Below are 27,914 nucleotides of genomic sequence, written 5' to 3' on the forward strand. Positions count from 1 at the left end.
GTATTGCTAAGGGAATACTACAGGCTTGTTTCTTTTAGAAACATATAGGAAGTTTGGAAAAATTGCAATACATTTTGTTATAAGACCAGCTCTTTAAAACCTGTTATCTCCTTCCCTATGTTAAAAAATTTATAAGTTTAGTTCAGTTTTCCCTTACAGGGCATTTAAGATCTAATCTTCTAAAATATTCCTGTTCTTCCCCGTTGCCTTCTTTACCTTCTTGAGTGGAAATGGTCACAGCTGTGTGCATAAAGGCATGTAATTGCTTAAAGTTGTGCAGAGGAAAAGTGAAATGATTAGAAATACAATGTTATATATATAAATAGTGAAAGTGAGATGCCGAATTTTTGAAAACATTGCTCGGCATAGCTCACATCTTGTACTATGGTGACAGAGTATGTATGAGATGTGGAGTCAGAAGACCTGGGTTCAAATTCTGATTGTTATTTATTACCTACATGACCTCAAGCAAATCATCTAATGTCTTTGGACCTCAATTTTCTCATTTAAAAAATGAGGGGGTTGTACCTGATTATTTTTAAGATCTCTTTTAATTCTTAACTCTATGATACTCTGAACTTTGGTCCAAAAACAGTTGCCCTCTGTCTATTGAAGAAAGACCAAGTTTCTAAGAATGGCATTCAAGGCCCTTCACAATTTGGTCTTTGCTCATCACTCTACCCTTATCTTGCATTTCTCCCGAACATTATCCTTCTGCTCAGTAGAACTGACTTTTTCAGTGTTTCCTCAAATACACCATGGGCATTCTCACCAAATAACCTTCGTGGTTTTCCTCGTTGCCTGGGATACTTTCCTTCATCCTTTCCATTCATCTAAATCCTATATTGCCTCTGCGATTCTGCTCAAGATTGATATTTTCTATTAAACTCCCAGGAATCCACGAGCTCTCTTTCTCCTCTGGACTATTACGGCATAAACCACTGTACCTTTCACTTGGCTCTGTATACTTTATCAATTGGTAAGCACATTGAGGGCAGGGACAAAATCCCATACCTTTTTGGATACCTAGGACTTGGGCTAGTGCTCCTTATATAAAAGGTGTTCAATATATGTGTGAGCCACTCACTCAACAAATAAGAGTGCCTACTATGCACAGTATACCATGCCAGGAGGTACAGGGGATACATTTATTCACTATAGAAACAAATGTCAAACATACTCTCAAATTTTGCATACAATTTTGTGTTTTAACCAGGGCTAGCTATGAAGGTCACTATTATACTATTTAATTCATGAATGCTCTTACACATCTTGTTTCCCCAACTACACTAAAAGCTCATCAGATATGGAGGTCACATTTTTATTTCTTTTGTATTTCCCAAAGGCCATATCATAGTACTGGTCATTCAGTAGGCATTAAATATGTGGATACTGAACTTTATTTCTGGGTAGGATAGCAAAACCTAGAGCTGACTGTTTTTAACTATATTGAGAGAATATATCTAAAAAAAAGAAAAAGAAAAGATTCCTGGATTTCATTTTATCATTTTATCCATTTAAAGGTAAACTACAATGAACTATTCTTCATTTTAGCCATCTGTGGTTCTTACCTTCATTTTTGTGGTTTTTATCTTATTTGAGGTTAAAATGATATTCCCAAATTGGGCTCTCCCTTAGACATTTCTGATTCATTTTCTTCTCTTCTTTCTCTCTTTGAGAACTGCCCTAGGGCAGTTCAGATCTTTTGAATCAGCCCTATTGCTGACCTAGATTCCTGGGTATTCCGAAGTACCCCCTTAGAGATTATTTCTGCGGGACTGAGCTTTTTACCCCAACTGTGACTCTTCAGAGCTGTCCACTGCAGTCCCCTGGGAACTGAATTTCTAGATCAGAACCAGACCAAGTAGATGAGGTATCACTAACTGTTTCTGGGGGTCATGGAAACATCCAATTCCTCTGTCAATGCTGGATTGCCTTCAGAGACTGTGGTCAGTGTAGGAATTTGGGGTAGTCAAATGGCACTCAGAGAGAGGAAGAAAAATGTCTCCACAAAGCTGATTTTGCATGAATTCAGAACTGTTCCTTCTAGTGCTTATCTGGAATGTGATCTGATTTTATCACTTTAGGGAAGTAAAAACCTGGGATTTTCCCCATTTTCCTTGCCATTTTCTATCATATGATACAGACTTTCTCATATTTCATTGCTATTTGTGGGCAAAACACAAACTTTTTCTATATAGCACAGCTGATAGAGCACTGGACTGGGAAGACTCATCTTATTCAGTTCAAATTCAGCCTCAGACTTACTAGCTTTGTGACCCTGGCCAATCACTTAACCCTGTTTGCCTCAGTTCCTCATCTGGAAAATGAACTGGAGAAGGAAATGGCAAACCACTCCAGTGTCTTTGCCAAAAAAAAACCCAAATGGTGTCACAGAGAGTCAGACATGACCGAACAATTGCCAATGGGTTTATCTATTTACTGGGAATTGGGAATGGATAGATAAAGGTTTCTCCTAAAAGAAAGGTGGAAAAGAGCACAGGGAGAAAATGAGAAATAGAATGACAAAATAGACTCTTGAAAAAGATCACTTTTTTGTCCCCTCACTTCAAAGTTCTAACTTTTGGTAGCTTCGAGGCTGCTTTTCCTCCCCAGCACCACTCTATTGCAGTATTTAAGGCAAATGTCACACTGAAAAACCATGGAAATATCTTAATTTACATTTTTGTAAAAATAAATTCCATCAAGCTTCTCCTTTGTTTGGCCATTCTTCTAGCTGGAGAGCCTGAATCCAGACAGCTCCCATCCTCTCCCTCACACTCTCCTCAGTTCCCCAGTGCAGCATGTATGACTCAAAGGCTAGTGTCTCATTGCTTTTAATGTAAATTTAGTGAGATGCTGACCCTGGTGTAAGGGAAGCTCAGATAAAATAAGCTGAAATGGGCCGGCAGATTCAAACCAGGGAAATCAGAGATTAGCACCAACTTAAATGTTCTTTCTTCCCTTTTCCTTTTTTGTTTCTAGCAGTGTCACTGCTTTGGGTCTATTTTGGAGGAAATGGCATTTAGTTTTGCCTACCAACTCTGGTATGGGCAGCTTTGTTGAATTTTATAACCCCCCTGACCCACTCTTAGATCTGGCAGTTTGCATGTTGAGGCAGGCACTCAAGAAATAAGTAGCAATCATTAGGTTCTTCATTTGAAGCATCAATGGTTTAGAAAGTCACTTGCACAAAAATAAATCAGTTACATAAAATACATTGGCTATAATAATATAAATAATATAAAACAGATAACATAAAAAGATATAATACCGCTTTGGTGATACATTAAAAATCTTGCTATTATTCTTGGTGATAACAAAAAAACCATACCAACAACAACAAAATCAAAAAAGCTGGAAACAAAACTGGATGACCAATGACTGGGGAATGGCTGAACAAACTCTGTCATATGAATATAATAAAATATTTATTGCTCTACGAGAAATGATGAATATGAGGAATTTTGAGAAATGTGGGAAGACCTGTGCACAGCAATGCAGTGATGCATGAAGAACCAAGGGAATAAATACACAATGACTACAAAAATGTGAATGATACCAATACTAAGAGGTAAGTGAACTCTGATGAGTTGTAATGGGGAATCTTGATGCTGAAGAAATGATCATTAAACATAACTCCCTTTTTTCAGCAAAGAGGTGGCGGATCATAGATGTGGAATGTATTATATACTCTCAGACATGTAGTCACAGTGTTGGTTGGTTTTATGTAAATGTTTTTCTTATAAGGAAGGATGGAGTCATAAGTAGGGGTGGAGTTTGGGAAAAAATAACAGGTATTTAAAAGCAAAAGGCAACAATAAAACTTTGGATTTAAAAAAGAACCTTGCCGTTAACAAGCAGCCTGGAGAACATACCTCTGTCAAATGCCATTTTTACATCTTCGATAAGGTCACTGAATCCTGAGACTCTGTAGAGTCCTTCAGAGTTAAGACCTGTAAATGGAGAACATATGAGCCAAATGAAATAGTTTAGAATTATGTGCTCTTCCTCTGAATTCTAATTTCCTTTCTTACTTCTGTGCTGGATAAGTAAAATGCCAAAAAGATTTGCTCAGAGAGGTGAGCATTGGAAACTTAGCCATATTTTTAATTCTAAAAGTAAAACTGCTTCATCTCATTCTTTAACCCTGACCTACTGTCAAATGAGCCCTCATATTTAGTTCACAATCACTTTGTAAAATTAGATCAAATATGGTAAGCCTTAAGGGGAATAACAGTAACAACCCAATTAAAAAATAACTTAAAAAAAAAGAACATTGAGATTAGCTGTATTCAGAGAGCCATGGCATTTATAGGCTGGTGTAGTCCCCAGAGGGAGAGAATTAGGGTGCAGATCTAATTCTTGGCTAATATGATGTTGATTGAGCATATTTCCTTACCTTCTTCAGGCCCAAGAGATCTATGACCTTTGAAAAATGGATAGATATTTACAAGTCCACCATGTAGCAAGCGCCTTCACAATAAACAAACAATTAAATGTTTGTGGAAGTGAATTTAAAGTTGACTTTTGCAGATTGGCAATAGGATATTTAAATCTGTTTTCAAAGTAAATCTTCTCATAGCTAGTCAACTATGCCTTTTTAAAGTAATGGTCACGGTAATTAATTTCAGGTTTATGGATCATTTGATGTGTAAATTATAGGATAACTCTATTCCCCATTCCTCAAGAAAAGATGCAAATCAGAAGTAGCTTTAAACAAAAAGAGGGTGTCCATAAAGCTATTGGGATTCAAATTCAGGCAAACCCCTGGTAACCTAGATCAATCCAAACAGAGAAGGAAGAAAGCAAACCATGAAAGAAGAATGTCTTACCTCTAGATTCAATTTCTCGAATGCACATGTCAACCACCATTGGCCTTTTAGTGATATGTGCTTTTACTAGTGTTGTAAGGTCACAGCTATACACTTTTTTGACATGCTTCAGGTCTGGTTTACAGTCATTGGGGACCATCTTGGAACACTGCTTATGAACATTTAAACCACAATCTAGAAAAGAAATGAAAAGATGGAAAGAACTCATTCCTGAGTGAATATTTATGACCCAATTGCTTCCAGAGTATTCTAAGCAAATTAGCTAAAGGCAACTACTCTTTCTTGCACTCATTTTTTTTTAGCAATGTAACCAGTCTCATTTCATTACACCAGGGAGAAAGAACATTTTCCCCAATTTATATTCATGTTTTCCAAGTCACAGAAAATCTTAATTATAATTATGCTATATTTATCTAACATTGTGAATGAATACAAGTGATTTGTTTTTTAATCTTTTTTACTTTTTACCTTTTCTTTAAAACCTATAGACAATCATTACCAATTATCAAGATTATTATAATCACTTGATAGTTTTACCTCTATGAATTAAGTGACTTAAATGTATTCCTAACTCCTCAGTTCACAGGATCCAAATGTTTTCTAGATACGATACAAATGGAAAAATACAAAAATATTTCTGAGATACTTTTGTTTCTCTGTTTGAAGATAAGTATAATGAAATTTTAGGGCCTTTTTTCCCTAGAGGACTTCACAAGAATAAAAAGATCTGCTTTCATAACATTAGCCAAAGTATGTTAAGAACAATAAATTCTCAACTGGAGGAAATTCAACAACAACAACAAAATTACCTTCCTTAAGTCTTTGCGTGCAATCTATTAATATTATTAACTAAGTGAAAATCTAAGAGGTGGCCTTTGGTAAACCCAGCTGGAGCTGAACCAATGTACTCTGAAGCAAAAACAAAGATTACTTTTGAGCATAACTTTTGGTTGACTTGATGAGCTACAGTCTATTTCATGGTGGTCAACTGACCAAGACCCAGAACTGACCATTCTATGTGGATGTACCATGTTTCTGGGTTTAGAAATAATAAATTAGACAAATTATTTTTGAAAGTTACATTGCTAAGTATGTAGGGATATCCCAAGTTAAGTAAAAATGATAAAGACTCATAAGTAGCTCTCCATTGCCCATAGTAGAGAGGGCTTCAACTTAATTTTGGATCCAGAAGAGAAGCAATAGGTTGAAGCTATTGTGGCAGAGTTCAGTTTGATGAGACAGGAGCAGAGTATGAAGGAGGGGTACTTCCCAGTAATTAGAGCTAACCAAAAGCAGAATGTCCTGCTTTTGGGGGTAGTAGTTTCCCCATCACTGAAGACCTCCAACTACTTCTTGGGGTTGATTGTAGAGGGTTCAGGTTGGGCTGGACTAGATGACTTCTGAGTTCCCTTCAAATAATAAGATTCTGGGTAAAAAGAAATTCCTTACCCTGGCATTTAAGGTTTTCTGCAAGTTGCCTCAACCTGCCTTCCCAGACTTAATCACTTGTGCCTCTTTTGTGGATTTTACATTTCAGCAAATCTGGACTTTCCATTATTTTAAAAAAATCTTAACTTGCCTTCTTCTGCCTTCATGCAGTCCCATCCCTGATACCTAGGAGAGATTGCCTCCAAATCACTATCTAATCCTACTCTTCCTTTAAGGTTCAGCTCTACCTTCTTCTCCATGTAGCCTTCTTCAATATCACCAGCTGAAAGTGATCTCTTTCCTTAAATTTCTTAGAGACATTTTTCTGTCCTCTCCTTTGTACTTATCACATTCTGTCTCATATCATACTTAGCTGTATACATCACATCCCAGCACTCCCTTAGGCTATAAACTCCTTGAGAGAAGGGACTGGACTTTTTTTTTTTTGACCTCTGTGTCTCTGGTACCTAGCACTGAGACACTTCTCTCTCTCTCTCTCTCTCCCTCTCCCTCTCTCTCTCTCTCTCTCTCTCTCTCTCTCTGTGTCTGTCTGTCTGTCTCTCTGTCTCACTATGTCACATGCAGTGGAAAGCAAAGGACCTCTCTTGGCCCATTAGTTTGTAAATGAATGAGCAGTAGACTTAGTGTCAAAGATTCCACAGCATTACCCCCATGGAAACACACTCTCTGTTGGCTTATCTGAATGCCTCTATAATACTGGAGTCCAATCTGAACCTTCTTTGCATAAATTATTGATTTGATCCAAGAAATGCTCTAAAAATTTACCAGCCAAAGATCTTTGTAAGGTCTTTACTAGATAAGACAAATGTTTCCCCATTTTTCCACAGAGGAAAACCAAACACAACCTAATAAATGAAACTCAAGTGGTCTTCCCCAAGGGCTTACTACTAATGGCAAAATGTCTAATCAAGCTGTTGCTGCATTCCCTGAAATTTTTTTTATTTTCAGTAATTTTTCTCATTTAATGTAATTTTGGAACCTCTGTGTATCATACAAAGTAATCAACATTTTGAGTGAAAAAGAAACTAAGTTTTAAGCTTTAATAACTTAAAACTACACTAAGATTTTTGGGACATCCTGTGTGGATAGAGGTTTGTAATCTATGACATATTAGCTAGAATTTTACAACCACATCAGAGAGTAAAACCATTTTCCATATGTGGAATGCTCTCTAATTTTCAAGACCTATGTCCAGATATTGTTTGATTTGAATTCAACTTAAGTTCTGAGTGAAAACATCAGTTGCAATATTTTACAGGATAGTTATTTTGCATGAGAGAAATAATTTATATAAAACTCTAGAGTATTTGTAGCAAGTTTATAATGTGGTATATTTATATAATTTTATTAAAATAATAACAATGTTGTCTTCCACATATGAAGAGGGTTGTTTGTGTCTGAGCTGTTTTTCCAGGGATTTGAATTGATTCATGAATATTTTCCAACCCACTAATAGAAATTAGATCCACATTTATTACTGTGTACTTTGGCACACAGTAACAAAAGATGTACTATGACATTTTATCTGAGTATCTCATTTAAGGTCCTAAGAAAATTTTGAAATTATAATTCTAAAAGCTGCTTACAAATAACTGGTCTATTAAGCTTTAAAAAATAGCATGTGATGAAACTTACCATACTGTTATATTTCTTTACAGAGTCCATTCCCTGTGTGGAATCTCTAAGTGGAAATTTTTTAGAAGGCAGAATGGTGGCATTTAGGATGGCTGTTCATCATTATACCACAACATCTGGATAAAAATGTAGTCAGTCAAATATCCAGATATTTTGTCCCTATGGTACTAAATATCTGGTATTTGGCAAAATACACATTTTCCAATTTTCATCTGGATACTTTATAGGCATAATCTTAATTGACTCTTATTTTAAATTCCTGCCATTCCTAAGCTCATTTGTGACTCAGTGAAAAAGAAATGAAGTTACAACAGTCATATTTGGATATTTAAGGAAAAGGGGAAAAAGTCTTATTTAAATGACAATTTTGTATTCCATTAAAGAAATAAAATTGCTGGAAAACGGAACATATCTGGATGTTGTAGTCACTTTTAAAGACCTGATTTTGGTCAGGTGTACCATGAAGTCCCTCAGAATCTCAAAATACTGGCAGAGTCACTATAATAAAGCATCCTTTTATTTCTTTAAGTTCACAGAACTAATATAGGAGTTCTGAGCTCTCTCAGAAAACTGCTGTTTTGGAGACTGGCAGGATATCACTACTTTAGGTGGCCAATAAGACTTTATTTGTGTTTTTATACTTATTTATAAAGTCATATAACTTCTATAAGGTTCTATTTTCCCCCCAGGGAAGTGCTATACTATAAATAGTAGGGGGTAAGGGGAGGGGACAAAGAAAGACCATAAAAGTAATATTTCTCTTAACTGAGTCAGGATTTTTAGGTTGATATTAACCCTTCTCCAATTGAATAAAAATTAATAGGAATGGAGCAAGCATATTCAGATAGGCATTAAAAAGCACAATTTAAATAATACTTTATTCTTTGAGGATAAATATTGGGGAGGGTAAAAGAATCTTATTTGGAACACTCAACTCAGGCTACCTTTTTATATGCTCCATGCCTTGAATTCTTGAATAGGAATTATGCTTCAAATCCAAGAAGCTGAGAAAATTTTTGAAGAAAAATAGTTCATGTTGACTTTGTTCTGTTAGTGGAATGAAGTGGTAACATAATTCTGCTCCCATGCCGCAGAATTAAGAAACTGATATTAATCCTGCCCTGTGCCCACAAATTAAAAATAACTAGGAATAAAAGTTTTGTTTTTAAACTCTTCTGGTTGCTCCTCCAAAAGAATACCAGCTTCTTGAGGGGAGAAACTGTTTTGTTTTTGTTTTAGTGTCTCCAGAGCTGAGCACAAAGCCTGGCGCATAAGAGAAACTCAATAAATGCTTGTCAATTAATGGCTTGCTTTATACAAAAAGTAGTAGCTGAGTATATACTTGCATATATCAGAATAAACATATTTAACATTGAGGAAAATGATTTTTTTGTCCTATTTAGCCTAATGAGATAAAATTTATCTTCAGCAACATAGGGACTAATTTTACACACAGAGTTTGAAACAACTATTCATTAGGTTATACTGACTAACTCTTATTAGGTACAGTGAATCAATACAGTTTACATAAAAGGCATTGATTCCATTTTTTTTAAACTTCAACATTAAACTGCTAGTATATCTGGTGTATTATGCCTGAATTTCGTCATTAGAAAAACCTAAACACCTAAAAAAAATCATGAGAAAAAACATTTCCTTCAGGGAAGAACCTGGAAAAGGGTAGACTACAATAATAAAGGCAGTGGGATGAATACTAATTGAGTGTGTGTGTGTGTGTGTGTGTGTGTGTGTGTGAAGTTAGAAGTAAATGCTAAAATGCCCTTGTTATCAGGATGCTTAGGAAAAAGGCATACACATGATAGCAAAAAGTTGCTAACTTGGGGTCTCATTAAAAAAAAATGACCATGCTCCTTAATTCCTTTGACTTTTTTTTTCTATCAAGGGACAATGGCAGAAGAGAAACTCCATCTAAGTCCTGGCAGATAAGTATGCTTTTCAGAAAGGGAAAAAGAACCCCTTAAAATCTCCATGGACAAATGAGATTCTTTATGAGTTGTTTGCCTGTTACCTCCCTCATTAAAGTGTGAGCTCCTTGAGAGCAAGGGCAGTCCTTGGCCTTTCTTTGTGTTCCTGGCACTTAGCACAGTCCCTGGCACATAGTAGGTGCTAAATAATGCTTGCTGATTGACTGGCATAGATGTGAATTTCTTTGAGCCATAAACTTTTATTTCAGAAGTCCTAGATAAAAAAGTACATATCTATTTGAGGAAATTATTTATTCTCTCTGACCAATGAGATAGGTTTCAAACTTTTTCAAAGGCCAATATGCTTTACTGTGATAAATATTTCAGTGGTTGTGGCAGTACCAACAACAGGGCTAAGTCGTAATTATATAACCCATAAAATATCATTTTAGTAGCTTTAAAGAAAGCTAGAAGGTGGGAGAATTCTGGAATTGAAAGATTAAAATACTATTTTTTCAATGCCAGATTCCATAAAGGCTATTTAGCAATTCACACTGGCACCATCGGCCATGATGCCTTATCAAATGCTCTTGTCAGCGGCTGGATGCTCAGCCCCAAGCCCACTACTGCCCCTCAGTCTTGAAGTGGACAGCTTGCCTGCCATGAGGCAAAAGCAAATGACCATTAGCTGTGCACTCTGATTGCTTACGATAACTTTGCTAGCCTGATGGCACTGTCCAAAAACAAAGGCAAAACCGATGCCCGTGGCAGAACAGGGCTTTACAGATCCTAGCTTTATGGCCCCTAGATCAAAGGAACTAGCCCAAAGGCAAGCTGTCCCAAGGATCGGGATTCCATAAACGCCTCTATCTTCCGATGGGCAGTGGCCTGTTATCTTTCTCTCGAGTTATTTCCCATGACGCTTGTTCACCTCTTACCCTCTGACTCCTGTGTTTTAGAAAGGTAGTGGGGATCATGTGCAGGCCTGTCTCATAGAGTACATTAAAGAGGCAGTGTGAGGAGGCAGGGTTTTGCCTGGACATGAGAAACAATTGTTATGGAAATGAAGTCAGTTGTCATGGAAAACTGTGAACAGATTCTCAGTTGGATTCTTTTTTAAAGGTTGATTTGTTCTAATGCTTCAAGTCAACCAGGTTTCGGATCATACAGGCAATACCAGGGAACGATGCTTCAAGGACGTGTTACAATGCAGGTGAACATTTTTATGAGACTTCACCTTCTAATTCATTCATTCCTTTCACCCTGCACCTTTATGCCATTTGAAATAACAATTTAGACAGTCTGTGAGAGCTCATTTTAAAGGCACTATTGTAGCCAGATGCCAACTTCAGAGGTTATTTGAGAAGAGACTCTTCCTTGATAGGAGGAATCCCAATTCAAAGAGCGAAGGTGATTTTTTTCTTTACTCTGGGTAAACTGACTCATAAATAGTGCTCTGGGTACCTTTTTAGAGAAAAAGAGGATAGACAGAAATCCAATTTTCATCCTTCTTTGACAAAAACCTTCTTATAGTCCATGGTCAGCATCTGTAAATTTCTCACTATTGGCCTTGCCTTAAGGTAGCCCTTGAGTAGTTTATGGAGGTTATATAATTGTGGAAGTTTACTTCACAGTATATTAAAGGGGGAAGGGGCCTTGGAAAACATTTATTACAACTTTGTCTTCTCATAGATTTCTAAACGGAGATCCAGAGAGGTCTGTTGAATGACTTGCCTACCATTATGCAAGTGGATACTGGCAGAGATAGTGAACCCACATCTCTTAACTCCTAGTCACATGCTGCAAAAGGATTCAAGGAATAACTACAGAAAACTGTGACTTTCAGCACTCACTGAAGTGAACTAAGACTTTAAAAATACATAGCTTAACTTACTGGTAGAATAAAATATGATTTATAAATAAGAAAAAGTTAGGCCCCAGAACTTGCTGGACATTTTTGGCAATGATACCATCCAGAAAGTTCCATTTATATTTGGGATTTCAAAGCCATGTCACAAAAGAAAGAGGAATATTCAGAATGATGAACTTTTCAGAGTGGTCAAAGTTAAAGTTTAACAATTTTTCTTGGCTTTTTGTCATCTTAGGCTGCTTCAGAATAAATAAACATACTATAAAGGACATATAGGAACTAATTTTTCATTTTTATATTTCAGGTAACATAAAGAAATCTCTGATTAAATATTATAAATAAAAATGAAATGATTGGGGTTTTTTTTAGAAAATGAAAAAAAAGTCTGTGCCAGAATTCAGATTGGTTTCAATAAAGGCCCAGTTCAGAGTACAGTAGTTCTATAGAGACGAATTTCATGTGATTTGAATAATGACTTTATCTCATGTCACAAAAGTATTTCAAACACTCCCTGAATGGGCCATTTCTTTAGTGGGTGAATCTTAAAATCATAGCAGCACTATAATTCACAAATAGTATTCTTGTATATACAAGAGTTAAAAATGTTACAAAGAAAATATTAAGGATTGAATGCTATTTCAGTGTTTTTATTCAAAGGTTTTTTGTGAGGTTTTTTGACAAAGCAAATAATCATCTTAGACAAATTCACAGAATTTTTTTTTTGTAAAAAAGCTTTCAATCTGATTTCACAATGCCTTAGTGGAGAAAAATGCAGTTTAACAAGTTACCTTTAAAATTCAGTTGCCAAGGCAACAAACATAGCTCTCTGTACATTGCCTTTTTTGACATCATTTTTATAAATTTAGTTACTTGAACATCAAAGGCACATATTAAATATAGCCACTTTGCTTTCAACTAGTTTCATATCCCTTTCTAAACAAGCTGACTGTCCTTCCATTTAATAATCCAGCATCTGAATGCTAGAATATACTGACACTCATTATTAGCCACAAACACATGTAATACTTGAGGTCAGAAAAGTGGTCTATGATTGTTTTTTGTGAAGGTCATAACTCTGTAAAGGAGGCAGTAGGTCAGTACTACCACTCTTGCTTTATATATGAGGAGACAGAGTAAAGAAAAGACAATAACTGAAATCACATACCATGGTATGTCATTATCAGAGCTAGGATTAGAATTCTCAGCCTTGGGAAGTCAGACCACCACCTTAACCCTTGAGCCATGTTATCTAAACCCCATGATGTGTGAAAAGGAAGGATGCTTCCCTTGAGGAAGCAGGAACTAAATATAGGGCCCATCCCTTCCCAGTGTGGGAGCCTGAGTGTCTGGCCCACCATACATGCTTATTAATGAACATCATGGTTATTCGATGAAGAGAAGAGTGAAGAGCTGGTACCTGCACATTTCACTCCCTGAGCAATGAGACCCCACATAAAGTTGGCACAGTATTCACACCAGTGTGGACCTCTGAACGTATGGACCTGAAAGAGAGTAGAGGAGGGGGGAGGGAAGGGAAACACACACAGATGAGGAGGTTGTTTCACAGGCAAAACAGTTATGTTCATAAATGAGCCACGAAGGCCATGTGAAAGTTGAGAGAAATGGTTGCATACAGTAAAAACTCAATTAACTGGAACCCAACTCCCCAGACTCCTGCTTAAGAGAGGCCTTGCAACAAAACAACTCAATGCCAAAGATTTACTCAGAAAAGCCATTTTCTGAAAAATGTCATTTCAGGCAATATTTGGGGCTCAGAAAAGACTCAGTCTCTTCTGATATCTCCTCAAGCCACAATGCCATTAATGAACACTGATGCTTAGGATAATAGTAAATGCTTGTTGATCTCAAGGCACAATAAGATTCCAAATCATCAAAGGATCAACTGTGTCAACTATACTATACAGGAAAGGGAGTTTCTTATGTCCTAGAAAGATTTTTAACACCATAGGTGGTGGTGGTTTTTTTTATGGAGTTTTGGGTTAACTTTCAGTTGACCAGAGAATATGATTAACCAGAATATTTGTTCACTAGGTATTTGAGTTAATGAAGGTTTTACTGTATTTATTTATCCTTATGCCTGGAAAGGAAATGAACTCTGAGGGAAGGTGGAGAGCTAAATGCCAAAAATCCCAGTAGACATCTATATGTATGGAAAAGAGGAGTATAAATCAGAAGAACTCTTTCTAAGCACAAAACAATTTTTGTAAGAAAAGGAAAAAAATGCTGGTTGACAGAGAAGTGAAGGATAAAAAGTGAGGACATTTATTTTTCTGCTTATTCCAGCAATGGGATTTTTAAAAGGAAAAAAGAAATCACTCAATTTAAGATTTCCAAGAAAGGCTAGAACAAAGTTGGCTAGAAAGATACATAAGTAAGAAGTTAAAAGGAAGTTAGTTATTTTTTATATCAAATTTGTGATTATTCTATACATATTTCCTGTAGCAGACAATAAACAGTAATACCAAAATGTGAAAATTATACTTAGTATGGACATTTCCCCCAATAAAAATATTTATGTAAATATCCTAGTGAAAAGTAATGAAATTCATAATGAAGACTGCATTTTCTGAGCAGGTCCCATGAAGAGTCAACCAATGAATTTTTAAGATACATATGTCAGCATCCAATGATACCGATATTAACAACATTATATGTGTATACTGTGGGTGGCCTGAAAGATCAATGAATGACCTACAATCCTTTCTGTTCTCTCCACATGTGAAGGCTGTCATTGGGCTCAGGCCTTGGGGCACCATTTGACAGACTCATTATCAGTTTCATAATGCTGCGCAGACTTTGAACTCCTGTGTGGTCCATAATTCCTTTTATGTTTTCTTGCAGATGAGATATAAGGACATGGTCCTGAGAAAACACAGAAGCTTCTGGAATGATTAAGAATGTTTCTAGTCTGTTGGTTTATAAAAGGGTTGGATGGAATACAGGAAGCATCGTTGGGTGTCTTGATAATTCCTCCACAAAATAAAGAGCACACAAGTATCCTTACTCAGCAGTCACCTCGCTCTGTTGGGAATGGGATGGTCAGGATGCTATCAGTGCAGACACAACCTGATTTTAGGGACTGTCCCTGGGTAGCAAACTTTCTCAGAAGCTATCTCAGATAAGAATTGGGTAAAACCAATTTGAGGGGTCTATGATTTTATTAGTATGGGTGCTTCCTGCATTGAGTCAGAAGGGAGCCCTTGTGACTCTTGTCCAAGTTTCCTCCCCATATTCCCAGAAATCCTTATAGACCAGAGGTTCTTAACCTTTTTTTGTGTGTGTAATAGACATCTTTGGCCTGAGTCATAGTGTCCAGATCCCAGTTTGGTGAAGCCTATGGACCCCTTCTCGGAATAGTGCTCTTAAATGTTTATAAGATACATAGTATTATAAAAGAAAACAATCATATTGAAATGTAGTTATCACAATACTAAAAAAAAAACAAGTTCATGTGTCTCAGGTAAAGAATCATTTTTTTTTTTAGTGGGGGAGAGGGAGGGAAGGCAGGGCAATTGGGGTTAAGTGACTTGCCCAAGGTCACATAGCTAGTAAGTGTATCAAGTGTCCAAGGTCACATTTGAACTCAGGTCCTCCTGACTCCAGGGCTGGTGCTCACTGAGCCACCTAGCTGCCCTTAAAGAATCCTTTTTACAGAGGATCTATGTAATAGGTTGGGCACTTTGTATTATTCTAATATCATAGGGGTACCAGTGCAGAACTCAAGGCTGTCTATCCATTTATACTTACTCTTCAAATGTGATTCACTCACCTCCTTTAGTCATCGTCTCTATCTGGCTTTGATAATTTCTGGTACAGAATAACAATGTCTAGTAGCTTTATTCAGATACCTCCAATATATTTAGTGATCTTACCTTTATTCCTTTCCAGGTTGCATTCTTGACTCCCTGGACTTTCTCTATCATACCACAGAAGTCTCTTCACCCAGAAAATTAATTTTACCTCTGGATTTCTTACTTTGGAAGCACCCTCCTCCCCTGTGGCTGTTCCCTCTGATCTGGGGTGGGGAACCTACAGCCTTGAGGCCATATGTGGCCCTCTAGGTCCTCAAGTGCAGCCCTTTGACTGAATCCAAACTTCACAGGACAAATCCCCTTAATAAAAGGATTTGTTCTATAAAACTTGGACTCAGTCAAAAGGCTGCACCCAAGGACTCAGAAGGCCACATGTGGCCTCGAGGCTGCAGGTTCCCCACTTCTGCCTCTGATTGTCTAGTTCTCTCCAAACCTCCATTTTAGGGAGACCCCTAGGTCATCAATGGCTTCATTCCTTTGCAGGCTGCACTCCTGACGCTTCTGGATTTTCCCTATCATTTCCCAGGTTGAGGTGGGAGTGGGGGGTTATGTCACCTTTCTCCACCCCAATGCCTGCTTTTCAACTTTCTTTTATGTGTTGTCTTCCCCATTAGAAAACAAGCTCCTTGACTGCAGGAACTGTTTCTTTTGGCTTGTATTTGTATTCCCAGCACTTAGCACAGTGCCTGGCACATAGTAAACACTTAATAAATACTTCCTGACTTGATTTGTGCTTCCTTCTCTTTCCTTCTCTCCTCCCTCAAAACAGAAAGAGAAATTTAAAATTCTCTGGTAAGATCAATATATATGGTTGGGGAATCTCGATGAGACTCCTAGGAATTACTCATGATCTATCTCTGCCACGTATGTGGATGTCATAAGTTCACACTGGGTTTTTGTCTGCTTTATTTTGTTGGTTTTTTTTTCTTTTGCAGAATTTCATGATTAATATTATTGTAGGATTATTGGCCTACAGAACCACTTGCCAGCCCTACCTAGAAAGAGAGAAGAGTAATAGTCAAAAGTTAGATATGCTTTAAGGCTGGTTTATAAAGTACTTTATATCCATTCTCCCATTTGAATCTCACGACTGCATGTGGTAGGTACTACAGGGATTATTAGAGACAGTTTGCAAATGAGGAAGCTGAGTTTGGGGGATATTCAATGACTTCCCCAAGGTCAAACATTTAGTAAGCTGTGAGATGCCACAATAACTATTACAGGAAGCTTTTTAACCTTATTCTTCACAATACTAAAGGATCTGGTATCTTTGAAATCCTGTGACAGCTTCTTTTTTTTTAATCTTAGCAATGCTAAGGAGATGTTTATGTAACTCTCTGAGGAGAACCTATTTTCTCTGATTTTAAGATTACATGACACTAATCTGTGGAATCAATCTTTGGGGAATTATATTTTAAAAATTTGAGCTGTGGCTATGTTTTTTTAATAAAAGCATACAGAGCCATTTTGGTAGTGATAAAAATTTTGCCCTCTCTTTTAGATTATGTAACTAAACTCCCCAGGAAACTGTTCTAGAAATATGTTATCTAGTACTGGAAGCCTACAGATAGTTTATTTAAGGAACAGAATATTGCTTGCTTCTTTTTTTTTGCATTCTTAATAGGTTATTTTCTCTGTATTGTGACCCCTGTTTTTCCAGGACACTTGCACAGGGTGGGGTTAATAGTTTAAAGGAAATTAAACTAAATGGAGTATCCATTCATCCCCAACTCTAAAGACACACCATGATCCTACATCTTAAAGCATGAGTTCTTAATCTGAGGTCCATGGAATTATTACTAAATTATTTTGACAACTTTTAAAATATAATTGATTTCCTTTGTAATTTTTGTATTTTATTTTATGTATTTGGAAACATTATTCTGAGGAGGGATCCATAGGATTTACCAGATTGTCACAGGGGCCAGCAGCACAGAAAATAAGAACCCCTGTAGTAAATATTACTTAAATAAGTAATATATTTTAAAACTGATGAATATATTGCTACTCTCTCAATCAACGAAGGAGAAGATGACATTCTGACATACATATGTGTTTGAGCTCATTGTAGATTTCAAATGGGGAGCTGTGTCCTTTCCAATGGCAATCTGACACTAATTTGCCAGTAGTTGCAAATGCCAATGATTGCAATCTCTTTTGGCTTGGTGTTTTTCTTAAATGAGAACTAATTCAAACAACTGAACACTGGCTCCAAATTAGGAAGTCTTTTTCTTTTCTGTATCACATTAAAATTAGAGATGAAAAAAAAACTAAGCCCATTAAAGGACAAAGTGTCACACACATAAAATTGCAAGTGTTCAACAAGACCTAGAAATTATTTCTTTTTCACTTAAAATATCTGAAGTGATAATGCTATGAGATGCAGTATAGAATACTGGCTAGATAGTCAGCCTGGGAACCAGGAAGCCATAGGTTCAAGTACTGTCTCTGACACACACTGCACAGCTCTCTCTCTCTCTCTCTCTCTCTCTCCCCCCCCCCCCCTCAATCAGGCTTAAATTACTTGCCCTGGGTCACATACCTAATAGGTGTCTCTGGTCAAATTTGCACTCTGGTCCTCCTGACTCTAGGACTGGTGCTCTATTCACAGAGCCACCTAGCTGCCTCTACAACTCACTTTTAACCTCTCAGTTGCCTTGGACAACTCTCTAAGACTATAAATTGAAGAGGTATTGACCTGCACTGCTAAGAGAGTTCACCCCAGTGAAATCTTAATTCCCTTTTCCACCATTCTGCATCCCAGTATGTCTTCAAATGTCTCATACACGCTGTTCTATGTCATCAGTGCCATTTACACTACACAATTTTCGTTTTAGAAATGGAAAAAAAGAAAGAAACTCATTGAATTAGTTATACAAGTTCAGAAAATAACAACAACAACAAAGATTCCCTAGCTCAGAATAATACTGATTGTATTGCTTCATTTTGCAGACTGGAAACATCCTAGACCCTTAGGGCAGGAAGCTAGCACCTGCAAACAGTTTCATGTTGATTTAACGCTGCTATTGACTACAATATCCTATTTTGTATGTTTTAATTGCCTATCTCAAAAAAAGGTCTATTGTTAAAAACAAGATTTCGCTGGTATTCACAATACTGTAAGGGAATAGTGGAAGGACAAGACAATTGGCCATCTGCAACAAGTCCTGAGCTCATCAGGGCCCTGGGCCTGTCAACAAACAAGCCTTTTTCCTTTACTTAGAACAATCTAAGCTGTCATTTAAAAATCATCTGTATGTTTAAACAGTATTATGAGCACGATTCAGTAGTCTCTATCTGGCATCATCAGAGTATGAGCCAATCACTGAAAATGAAACTTCTCCCATTAAGCTTTCTGACTTTGTATTCTATTCTCATCATTTTGAATGGAAGCATTTCTAAAACATACTTCCACATTTTTTTAATATGAATTTATTTTCACTCTGCTTTTAAAATTTTTTATATTTATTCACTTTAAACTTAACAACTTAACAAAAAGGAAAAAAGAGAACATTTCCGTATACACAGCAGCACAACATAAAAGAGGATTCAATATAAAACCATGAATTTCCATTTCACATTGTTTACTTTTTTGAAAAACTATGTAATAAAAACTAGACATCATTTTCAAAGCCACCTTGCTTTTCTGTGCTTCCTTCTAAGTTTACAGCATTTCCCTGCTTTATTAAATAGTCGACTAAGCATAATTTATACTTTTATTGATAACTCAGCTGTCTTGATGACCTCAAGTGTCATGTTGTGCTGTGATATGGGGACACCCTTAGAGGCAACTGGGTTGTTTAGTGGGTTTTTCTGCCCTCGCACTGAATGACCATACACTGCTGCATATTTATATATACTTACATTTACAACTTATGGAGAACTTCGACATATTATTTCATTTGAATTTTGAGTTCCTTTGTCTACTTTTTAAAAAAAAATTCTGTCTCCTCACAGGCTGTCAGTGGTAACATCTTACTTCTATTACCTTGCCTATGTCTAGAGGCCCATCATCATTTCAGCATCCTCTTCTAATTTACTTTTTCTAATCTGCTGTGGATTGGCATCCGTGGGTCCTTAAAAATATGCAAAATATGAGTAAACAGGTTCTAAATGAGGGCCTCTGGGGCTAATCTATAAGTGAATTGTATGTATAAACTTTAGCACATAAACTCTGTAGTACATGTCTTCCAAGTCTCAACTAAAATCCTCCTTTTACTGGAAGCCTTCCCTAACCTCTCTTAATTCCAGTGCTTTGCCTCTTAATTATTTCCTATTTATCCTGTATATAGCTTTCTCCATATATATTTGTTTGTGCATTGTCTCTCCTGTTAGATTTTAAGCTCCTTGAGGGGAAGGACTGTCTTTTGCCTCTTTTTGTATCTCTAACACTTAGCATGATGCCTGACATGTGGTAGGTGCTTGATAAATGTTTTTTGAATTGAATTATGTAGAAAAAAAATTTCTTCTGGGTTCTTGGCTCCCTTCTAGATAGTAAAAGCTTCTGAGTTAGCAACTTCCAGATAATTAAATGATTCAAATATAGTTAATGTATTAATATAGGAAGAACATACAATTTGAATTTTCCCTTTGAGATGTAATTCCCAACCACCACTGTTAAATCCCTTCTGCCTCTGCCCATTGGCCCAAGACAAAGACCTGAGAGGCTCACTCCTCCTAGGAAGAAGGGAGGGCTATCCATTCATTTACGTTATTAATACAATTCCTCTTTGGGATTATTAAGAAAAACCACTCTAGTAACTTAGAAATAAAGAATTCCTATGGGATGAGAGGATGCTTTAATTTTGATATTCTGAAAAAGAGTAACCACCTCAAGGTGATCTTACGTCTAGTGAGGTCAAACGTATCTCTGAGACAGGCAAGTCATGATTTAGACATGAATCTTGACCAGGGTCTTTCCACAGCTTCTTTGCTTTCCTCTGGCATATTTAAACTAATGTAAAAGACAAAGGACAAATTATAAGTTACATAATAGTGGCCAACAGGCATGAGCAGCCGGACTTCAAGTTCACTTTCCTTTCCCGAAGCGGATTTAAGTTTCTCAACATAAAAAGGAGATTTGTAGTTTTAAGGAAAGAATTTTCATCTGTACCACACTGCTAAACACTACATGAAAATTATCTTCACACCCAGAAAGCAGTAAGCCCTAGAAAACACTGAGAGAGAAGCCTGAGGATTAGTTCAAATATAAAAAGTTCTCCTCATCAGAAAAATGTCATAGAGTTTTGTAGGACAACACTCCAAAAGTTGAAAAGGACAAGACAATTGCGCATACAAGCACAATCCCTTGTATAGTGTGACATAGACCAAGTGACAGTATTTCTTCTAGGTAGTTATCTATGTAAAGGCTAACACACAATTAGACATGGTGGCCTACAAAATGATCAGACAGAATTGCTAATAGCCCTGGGCTCTAGAGTTGTCTGCTACAGATGCTGATAAGAAGGATCTGAAGGTTCTGGGTAGCTTCTACACTGGTCAAATCTGTCACAGCTGACCACAGGGAGGGTCAAAACTGTCAGAAGCATCATCTGTGTCAACTAATAGAACCATAGAGGAATCAGGACAGAATCCAATATCTCTCTTTTCTAAAAAGACAGCTCAGTCTTATGGTACTTCCACATGAGCAATAAAAATGAATGATAATAGGGAGCATTTATACAGTGATTTAAGGTTTGCAAAACAATTTCCAAGTCCTATCTCATTTGAAGTACTCTGCATGTATAGCCACAACCACCATAAAAATCTGCTATAATATAAACACTCATAAATTTGAAATTTCAAAATCAGAAAACATAGCAACCTTTTCCTTTTGGCTCAGGCTTCATTCCATATATTATATCATAAACAATGTGAAAAAAAGATAAAACCAGTAATTAAGAATGTTTCCCTTTAAACCTGTGTTTATTTAAACTTATTATAGAGTCCTCCATTTCAATTTTTAATACTTTTTACATACATGAAAGTTTTCCATAATTACTTCATTTTTACGGGAGATGCAGGGAAGCATCTTTAGAAGAATCATAAATCCAGAGCTGGAAGGGATCTCAGAGATTATCTAATCTCCTCATCTTGAGTCTCAGGGATGGTTAAGCAGCTTGCCCAAAATTCTCCAAAGAGGTGTCAGAGCCAGAGTCTGACTCCAGACTCTGACTTCGGAGCCAACACATTTTTCTTTAATGGTACCATACTCCCTATTCCTTAACAGTGAGGACCAATAAAGAGCTTTGAGTATAACTTGGGATATGTGTATGCATGCATAGACATATGTACATACACACATGTACATATATACATATACACACACATGTATGCATGTATCTGCGTGTGTATTCATATATATTTGGGGGTATATTTGGAGAATTTTCACTAAGTACAAGATGTCAAGATGGTGAATTTGTAAATTCTATCAAATTAGTAGTTAAATAATTCTTAAGAATATGACCCATTCTATGTCAAATTCACCCCTTTCCCATTTGCTATTATGACGAGCTAGATGAAACATGAGTGGCTTTTTAATAAGCTTGAATGTGCTTGTTGTTCAGTAGCAAATTTCTATACCCTCTTTATAGGATAATAAACTGGAATACTGAATGAGGAAAAGATACAAAACTAATGTAAGCCATTGTTACTAATTTTTCTAAGAGAAATAGCAATTCTAACTTTTTCAGGTCTCAGTGTTTGCTTAGCTTGGTCTCATCTCTTTAAATGAACCAATTGTATGACCTTGGGCTAAAGAGTCAGCTTGGCATGGTGGAAAGAGAGCTAGTCGTGGATTCCAGAAGACCTAGGCTCAAGTCTCTCCTCCAACACATTATGGTTGTATGATCTTGGGAAAGTCACTTAATCTTTCAGTGCTTTTAAGTAAGCTTTTAAAACTGTAAATTGCAGAGCAGGATGATCTGCATTGGTAGCTCCCTACACTAATGAAGTCATGGGTCCTGTGGGGGAGGGGAACCTCAAAATCTTGGAAAAGTCACTTCACTTGTTTTGTTTGGGCCTCAGTTTACTCATATGTAAAATGAAGGAGTTGTGCAAGACGGTCTCCAGGGTCATTTCCAGCCATAACATTCTAGGAGGTCCTTTTAACATGGTACTGTATGAAAAAAATATTGTTAACACATGTTCTACTATTGGTGATAGCATCCTCATTGCATATCAGAAAGGAGAATTTATCACAGACACTTAAGACTCTCTGGATTTCAGTTTCCTCACCCACAAATTAAAGGAGTCCGAGAAGATGACCTCTCACTCTAAATCCTGTGATCATACAGAGTCATCCAAAATGTGGCTAAAATTATTCTGACAGACTGAGGGGAGAGCAAGCAGAAAACAGCCTTCATCTGCAAAGCCCATGAAAACAAAATTGAATAGACACAAAGGATTTTAAGAACACTGATTTTTTTTCCGAATTATACCATTTGCTTCAGAAATCAACTTTGAGACCAATCAATCAATCAAGCATTTATTAAGCTTCTAGTAATTTCCCTGTCACTATGCTGTGTCCTGGGGCACAAAGAAAGAAAGGATCTCACAGTCTAACAGGCAATCAGGTAAATATAGATATGGAGAAAATAAATATAGAAAGGATAAAATACAAATTATTCAATAGGCACTTGTGCAGGGAGGCCACAGAGTCAAGGACAGAGCTTACATGAACTCATGTTCAGGAGCTGATTTGTTACATGACCTTAGGTAAGTTGTTTCCCTACATCTTAACGTGTCTCCCGTCTTTAATATGGAGGCAATAGGGTAGCAGGACACTGGATTTGACTTTTTAAAAAAAATCCATGGGTTCGAATCCCAGCTCTGCCGCTTGTTAGCTGTGTGACTTTGGGCAAGTCACTTCATCTCTCTAGGTCTCAGCTATAAAATGAGGGGCTCGGACTAACAGACCTCTAGAGTCCATTTAGAGTTTGAAATGCATGATCCTCTGAAGGCATCTTGTTAATCAGTTTTTGACCTTCCTCCTACAGTTATCATACATAATTTTTTCTTGTTAACTTGTCACATAGCAATGAGGTAAGCATCCTTCAGCCATTCATCCCTGTCATATCTCTGCCAGCAGAGCTGGGTTGCAATGAGCATCATTTCAGTTTGTGGCAGGAGGAGCCACCGCGATGGATCTGTTTGGTCATTTAATGTTAAATAGGGGTCATAAGTTAACAGATAGGCTAGGGCAAAGGACAGGTGGATGCAATGCCACTACGGTAAATGCAGATTACTTTGGCAGGCAGCAAGTATCCATGGGATAACTCTTGTGCATCATATGACCAAGTCAGAGTTAGAGGCACTGATGGGCCCCACAGGAAAGTCTATATCCTCCAAACAATTTGTGTGTTTATAAGCAAAAAGTACACCAAGAACAGCCAATAATGCATTGGCTTTTTCATTCCATCAGCTCACAGGGAATGTTGTTGTTGAGTCATTTCGGTCGTGTCCAATTCTTCATGACCCCATTTGGGACTTTCTTGGCAAAGATAATGGAGTGGTTTGCCATTTCCTTCTCTAGCTCATTTTATATATGAGGAAATGGAGGTAAAGGGGGTTAAGTGACTTGCCTAGGGTCACAAAGCCAGTGTCTGAGGCTGGATTTGAATTCAGTTCTTCTCGACTTCAGGCCCAGCACTCTCTCCACTGCACCAGCTAGCTGCCAACAGAGCAGTATCTCTTTTATATATATGTATAATATAAATATAATAAATGCATACTTATTATATTTATATTACACTCATATATAATATATTATACAGTTATATTATATGTAAATATAATATAAATATATTTTATATATCTTATATATTTTTATACATTTCACATATTATATATTTCATATATACAAAAGAAATATTTTATTCAATAGAGCAAAATGCCATCTTAAAAACCTCTGACAAGGATATTTTTACATGCATACATATGTTGCAAAATATATTTTAAAAATACATTTAAAAAACTTTATGGTTTAACAAAGGATTTTATAACATATTGCTGTTTGGTCATCTCAAGAAGCCTGTGAAATAGGCAGGGGAGGTATTATCTTCACCAATATACAGGTGAAAAAACTGAGAGGTCAGGTGACTTGTCTAAGGTCACACAGCAGAACCGAATCAAGAACTGCGGTCTTCTATCTTGGAACCCAGTCCTGTTTTCCATTTTGCCACAGCTGCCCCATCTTTGAACACAAAGGACAATGTAATGTTACAGGATCTAATGAAGATGACTGCAAGGCCCCGAGCGAGCTCCATGCTCAGAAACAAGGGTACTGTTGTTTATCATTTGGTGACAGCTCTTTACACAACACACAAAAAAGGCATCATCCGTGCCCTATTGACTTATCAAAACACAGAAGACGAGCAAGCAGCTGAAGGAGCAATGAGACATCTCAGATGTGTAAGGCCTGCTGGGGTCGTTTTGTTCTCTCTTTTTTTCCCCTTTCCTGGCTTCTCTAGTTAGTCATGAGAGTGGAAAAGGACCTGGGAGATGGCTTACTCTGATCGTCTTGTTTTATAGATGCCAAAATCGAGACCTAGAAGGATGAGGCTATTTGACTAAAGTTTCACAACTAGCTAGAGGCAGAGCTGGGAATTTTAATCCAGATATCTTGACCCCTTCCCCATATAGAACACTGTCTTGGTAAGAATTTTAAGAAGGCAAGAGAAAAGGGAAGAAAGCCTGACAAATTTATTACCGGCATGCGGTTTATGAGAAAAATACGCTGAACTTATTTTTTGAAGATTGGTACGTCTCCAGGGGTCAGACCCCAAACAGGGAAAAATCATGCTCTTTCTAAACCATTCTCATTCTTCCTGTTTGGCTTTTTTTTTTCAGTAACTGCTCCTGGACCTTTCTCTATGTGGGCATGCTTTTATAGACTCTAGTGTGATATGGTGGAAACAACAGATTTGCAGCCAGAAGACCAGGGTTCAAATCTTAGCTTCGTCATTTTCTGCCTATGTGACCTTGGCCAAATTTCTCAAGCTTCTTCGGTTCAGTTTTCTCATCTGTAAAGCAGGGGTGTACATGACCTCTAAGGGCCCTTCTAACTCTTAATCTATGGTCTGGTGATTTTCTATTCTCCCTACTTTAGAAAGTAATCTCTTTGGGTGTAGGAAGCAATGAGCCTCTACTTGAACCCTGCCCTTCTCTCTGCTTGATTCAGTTTACAAAATGGCGCCATAGTGTTAGGATAGTCACAAGAAATAGAGGGAGCCTGACAGAGCAGCATCACCTCAAGTTAACTTGAACAATAACTGATGGGAAGAAGTTATGACAACTATCTACAATACTTAGAGCAAATGCTTCATGAAAGCCATCACAGATGTCACTCTTTATGTTAGAGAGCTGGCTCCCCGGACTGCTGGTATGTTGGGTTATGCAGAAGGGACATACTTAGGACTTGTGGAGCATTATCTGCACAATGAGGATATGAAAGGAGAGCAAGAAAAATTGAATTGTGGGTTTTTCTTATACCTTCCATATTAGGCAGAAAGGAAGACAAGCCTGAATTGTCATCATCAAACCTTCGAGGGGAAAAAGTATATGTGGCTGTATGGAAAACTGGTGTGATGTTAACAAAATTTGAAGTAATAGCAGTATAGGAAGATTCAGCCCCAAATCCAAGAGCAAAGTCAGCCAGAACTTTACTAGGTTCTATCGACTTAATTTAAATTACTTTACAATTGTGTTAGAGGTCCCCAAACTTATCTGACTGAGTATCCCTATCAGTAATATTTTTGAGCATGGAACTTCAATATATGCATACCAATGTTATACATATTAATATTAATTATCAATTATATTCTCATACTATTGCATTTATTTCCCACCAGCTGCTCTCATTGGTCTAGACTCCTCCATCATGCTCTCTGCTGGGAGAAACTCATCACCAGAAATCTCATCATCATGTGGACTGTTTCAACTTTGGCGCTCAACATCTCCTCAGTATCCTCAGATGCTCTGAATGGTCCTTTTCAAATTCTCTTTGTGTACCTCCTTCCCTAATTAGTTTGTAAGTTCCCTCAAGGCAAGGATTAGTTTTTTTCCCTTATTTGTATCTGAAGGCCTAGCATAGTGGGCATATAGTAGGCACTAATAAATGTTTATTGATGATTTATTATTAACTAATATGCCATGCATTAGTTAATACATAATGGAGGGCAGCTGGGTGGTAGAGTGCCAAGCCTGGAATCAAGAAGACCTGAATTCAAATCTGGCCTCAGATACTTAATAGCTGTGTGACCTTGAGCAAGTCACTTAACCTTCTTTGCCTCAGTTTCCTCATCTGTAAAATGACCTGGAGAAGGAGATGGCAAACCACTCCAGTATCTCCACCAAGAAAACCTCAACTCAAAAGGGGTAGACATAACGGAAATGACTGAACAGTTACAAAAATATATTATGTACATTATAAAATGTGCTAAAAGTAGAAATTTTAAAAGGACAAGATAGAGATAAAATAAACAATTATTTAAAGAATGATTTTTATTTTATTTATTAATCCAAATCTTTTTGCTAATAAAAGTGATTTTACTAATTCCTGTCAGCTCTGATTAGGCTGTTAGTGTTTTTCCCTCGTAATGTGGCTGATAAAGACCTTGTTATGAGGGTAGAAATGGCAGCTCTGCCATCTTCATCGTTTACTTGTGCTTACATTATTTATCAGCATTATCTATAACTTGCCATTTCTTTACAAGAATCTTTTGAAGCTGCTTATCTATGTCATGAGGGTTAATTTGGTTAAAACTAGATAATATATTTTGAAAATCTTAATTGGGCATGTGCAAAGTGCAAGATGTTGTGAGCAAATGAATATGGGGGCTCCATTATCAACCTCTTCACTTTGTGGAGCTCCCCCTCTTCCCTCATAATACCTCAGGTACCACATACGATGTATGACCATCTGACTGAGTGAGGGTGCCGATGTCAATCCATGTATTGAATATTAGTGAAGCTTAATCTCTTTTTTATTTTACAGAATCACAGAATTTGAGACTTGGAAAGAATGTCAGCAGCCATCCTGCTTCAATCTGTATACCAAAGGAATCCCCATAATAATATAGCCAACAATTGGCCATATAGCCTCTGCTTGAAGACCTCTAGGGATGCTGGACCCTTTTATAGATGAAAATAAGTGTAAATATACAGTCTGTTACTTTCTTCTTGAATGCCAGTGGATTATCTTGCCCACTCCCTGGGATGCAAACACTGCACTTTGGAAACCACTGTGTTAGGGGGTCACGCACCAGGTGATGCTTTTTCCAGTTGGCTTCTTTTCTGGCACTAATTTTGTCAAAGGGGTCCTTTGAGTTTATAATGCTTCAGGAGGATAAAGTTAGTTAAGAGAAAC

The 27,914-nt window shown here is 37.1% G+C and overlaps 1 protein-coding gene across 1 annotated transcript in view; it reads right to left on the minus strand.

The window, feature by feature from the left end:
- Positions 1 to 27,914, minus strand: part of CHN1 (chimerin 1) — a 222,921-nt gene that overhangs the window by 14,804 nt on the left and 180,203 nt on the right. Inside the window, exons 7-9 of the mRNA XM_036747207.1 lie at positions 13,132 to 13,216; positions 4,836 to 5,009; positions 3,879 to 3,956 (exon numbers count right to left, since the gene is read on the minus strand). Of these exons, the coding sequence (XP_036603102.1) occupies positions 3,879 to 3,956; positions 4,836 to 5,009; positions 13,132 to 13,216 (337 nt within the window). The remainder of the gene's footprint in view (positions 1 to 3,878; positions 3,957 to 4,835; positions 5,010 to 13,131; positions 13,217 to 27,914) is intronic.

Source organism: Trichosurus vulpecula, chromosome 2, assembly GCF_011100635.1.
Source record: "Trichosurus vulpecula isolate mTriVul1 chromosome 2, mTriVul1.pri, whole genome shotgun sequence".
NCBI lineage: Eukaryota > Metazoa > Chordata > Mammalia > Diprotodontia > Phalangeridae > Trichosurus > Trichosurus vulpecula.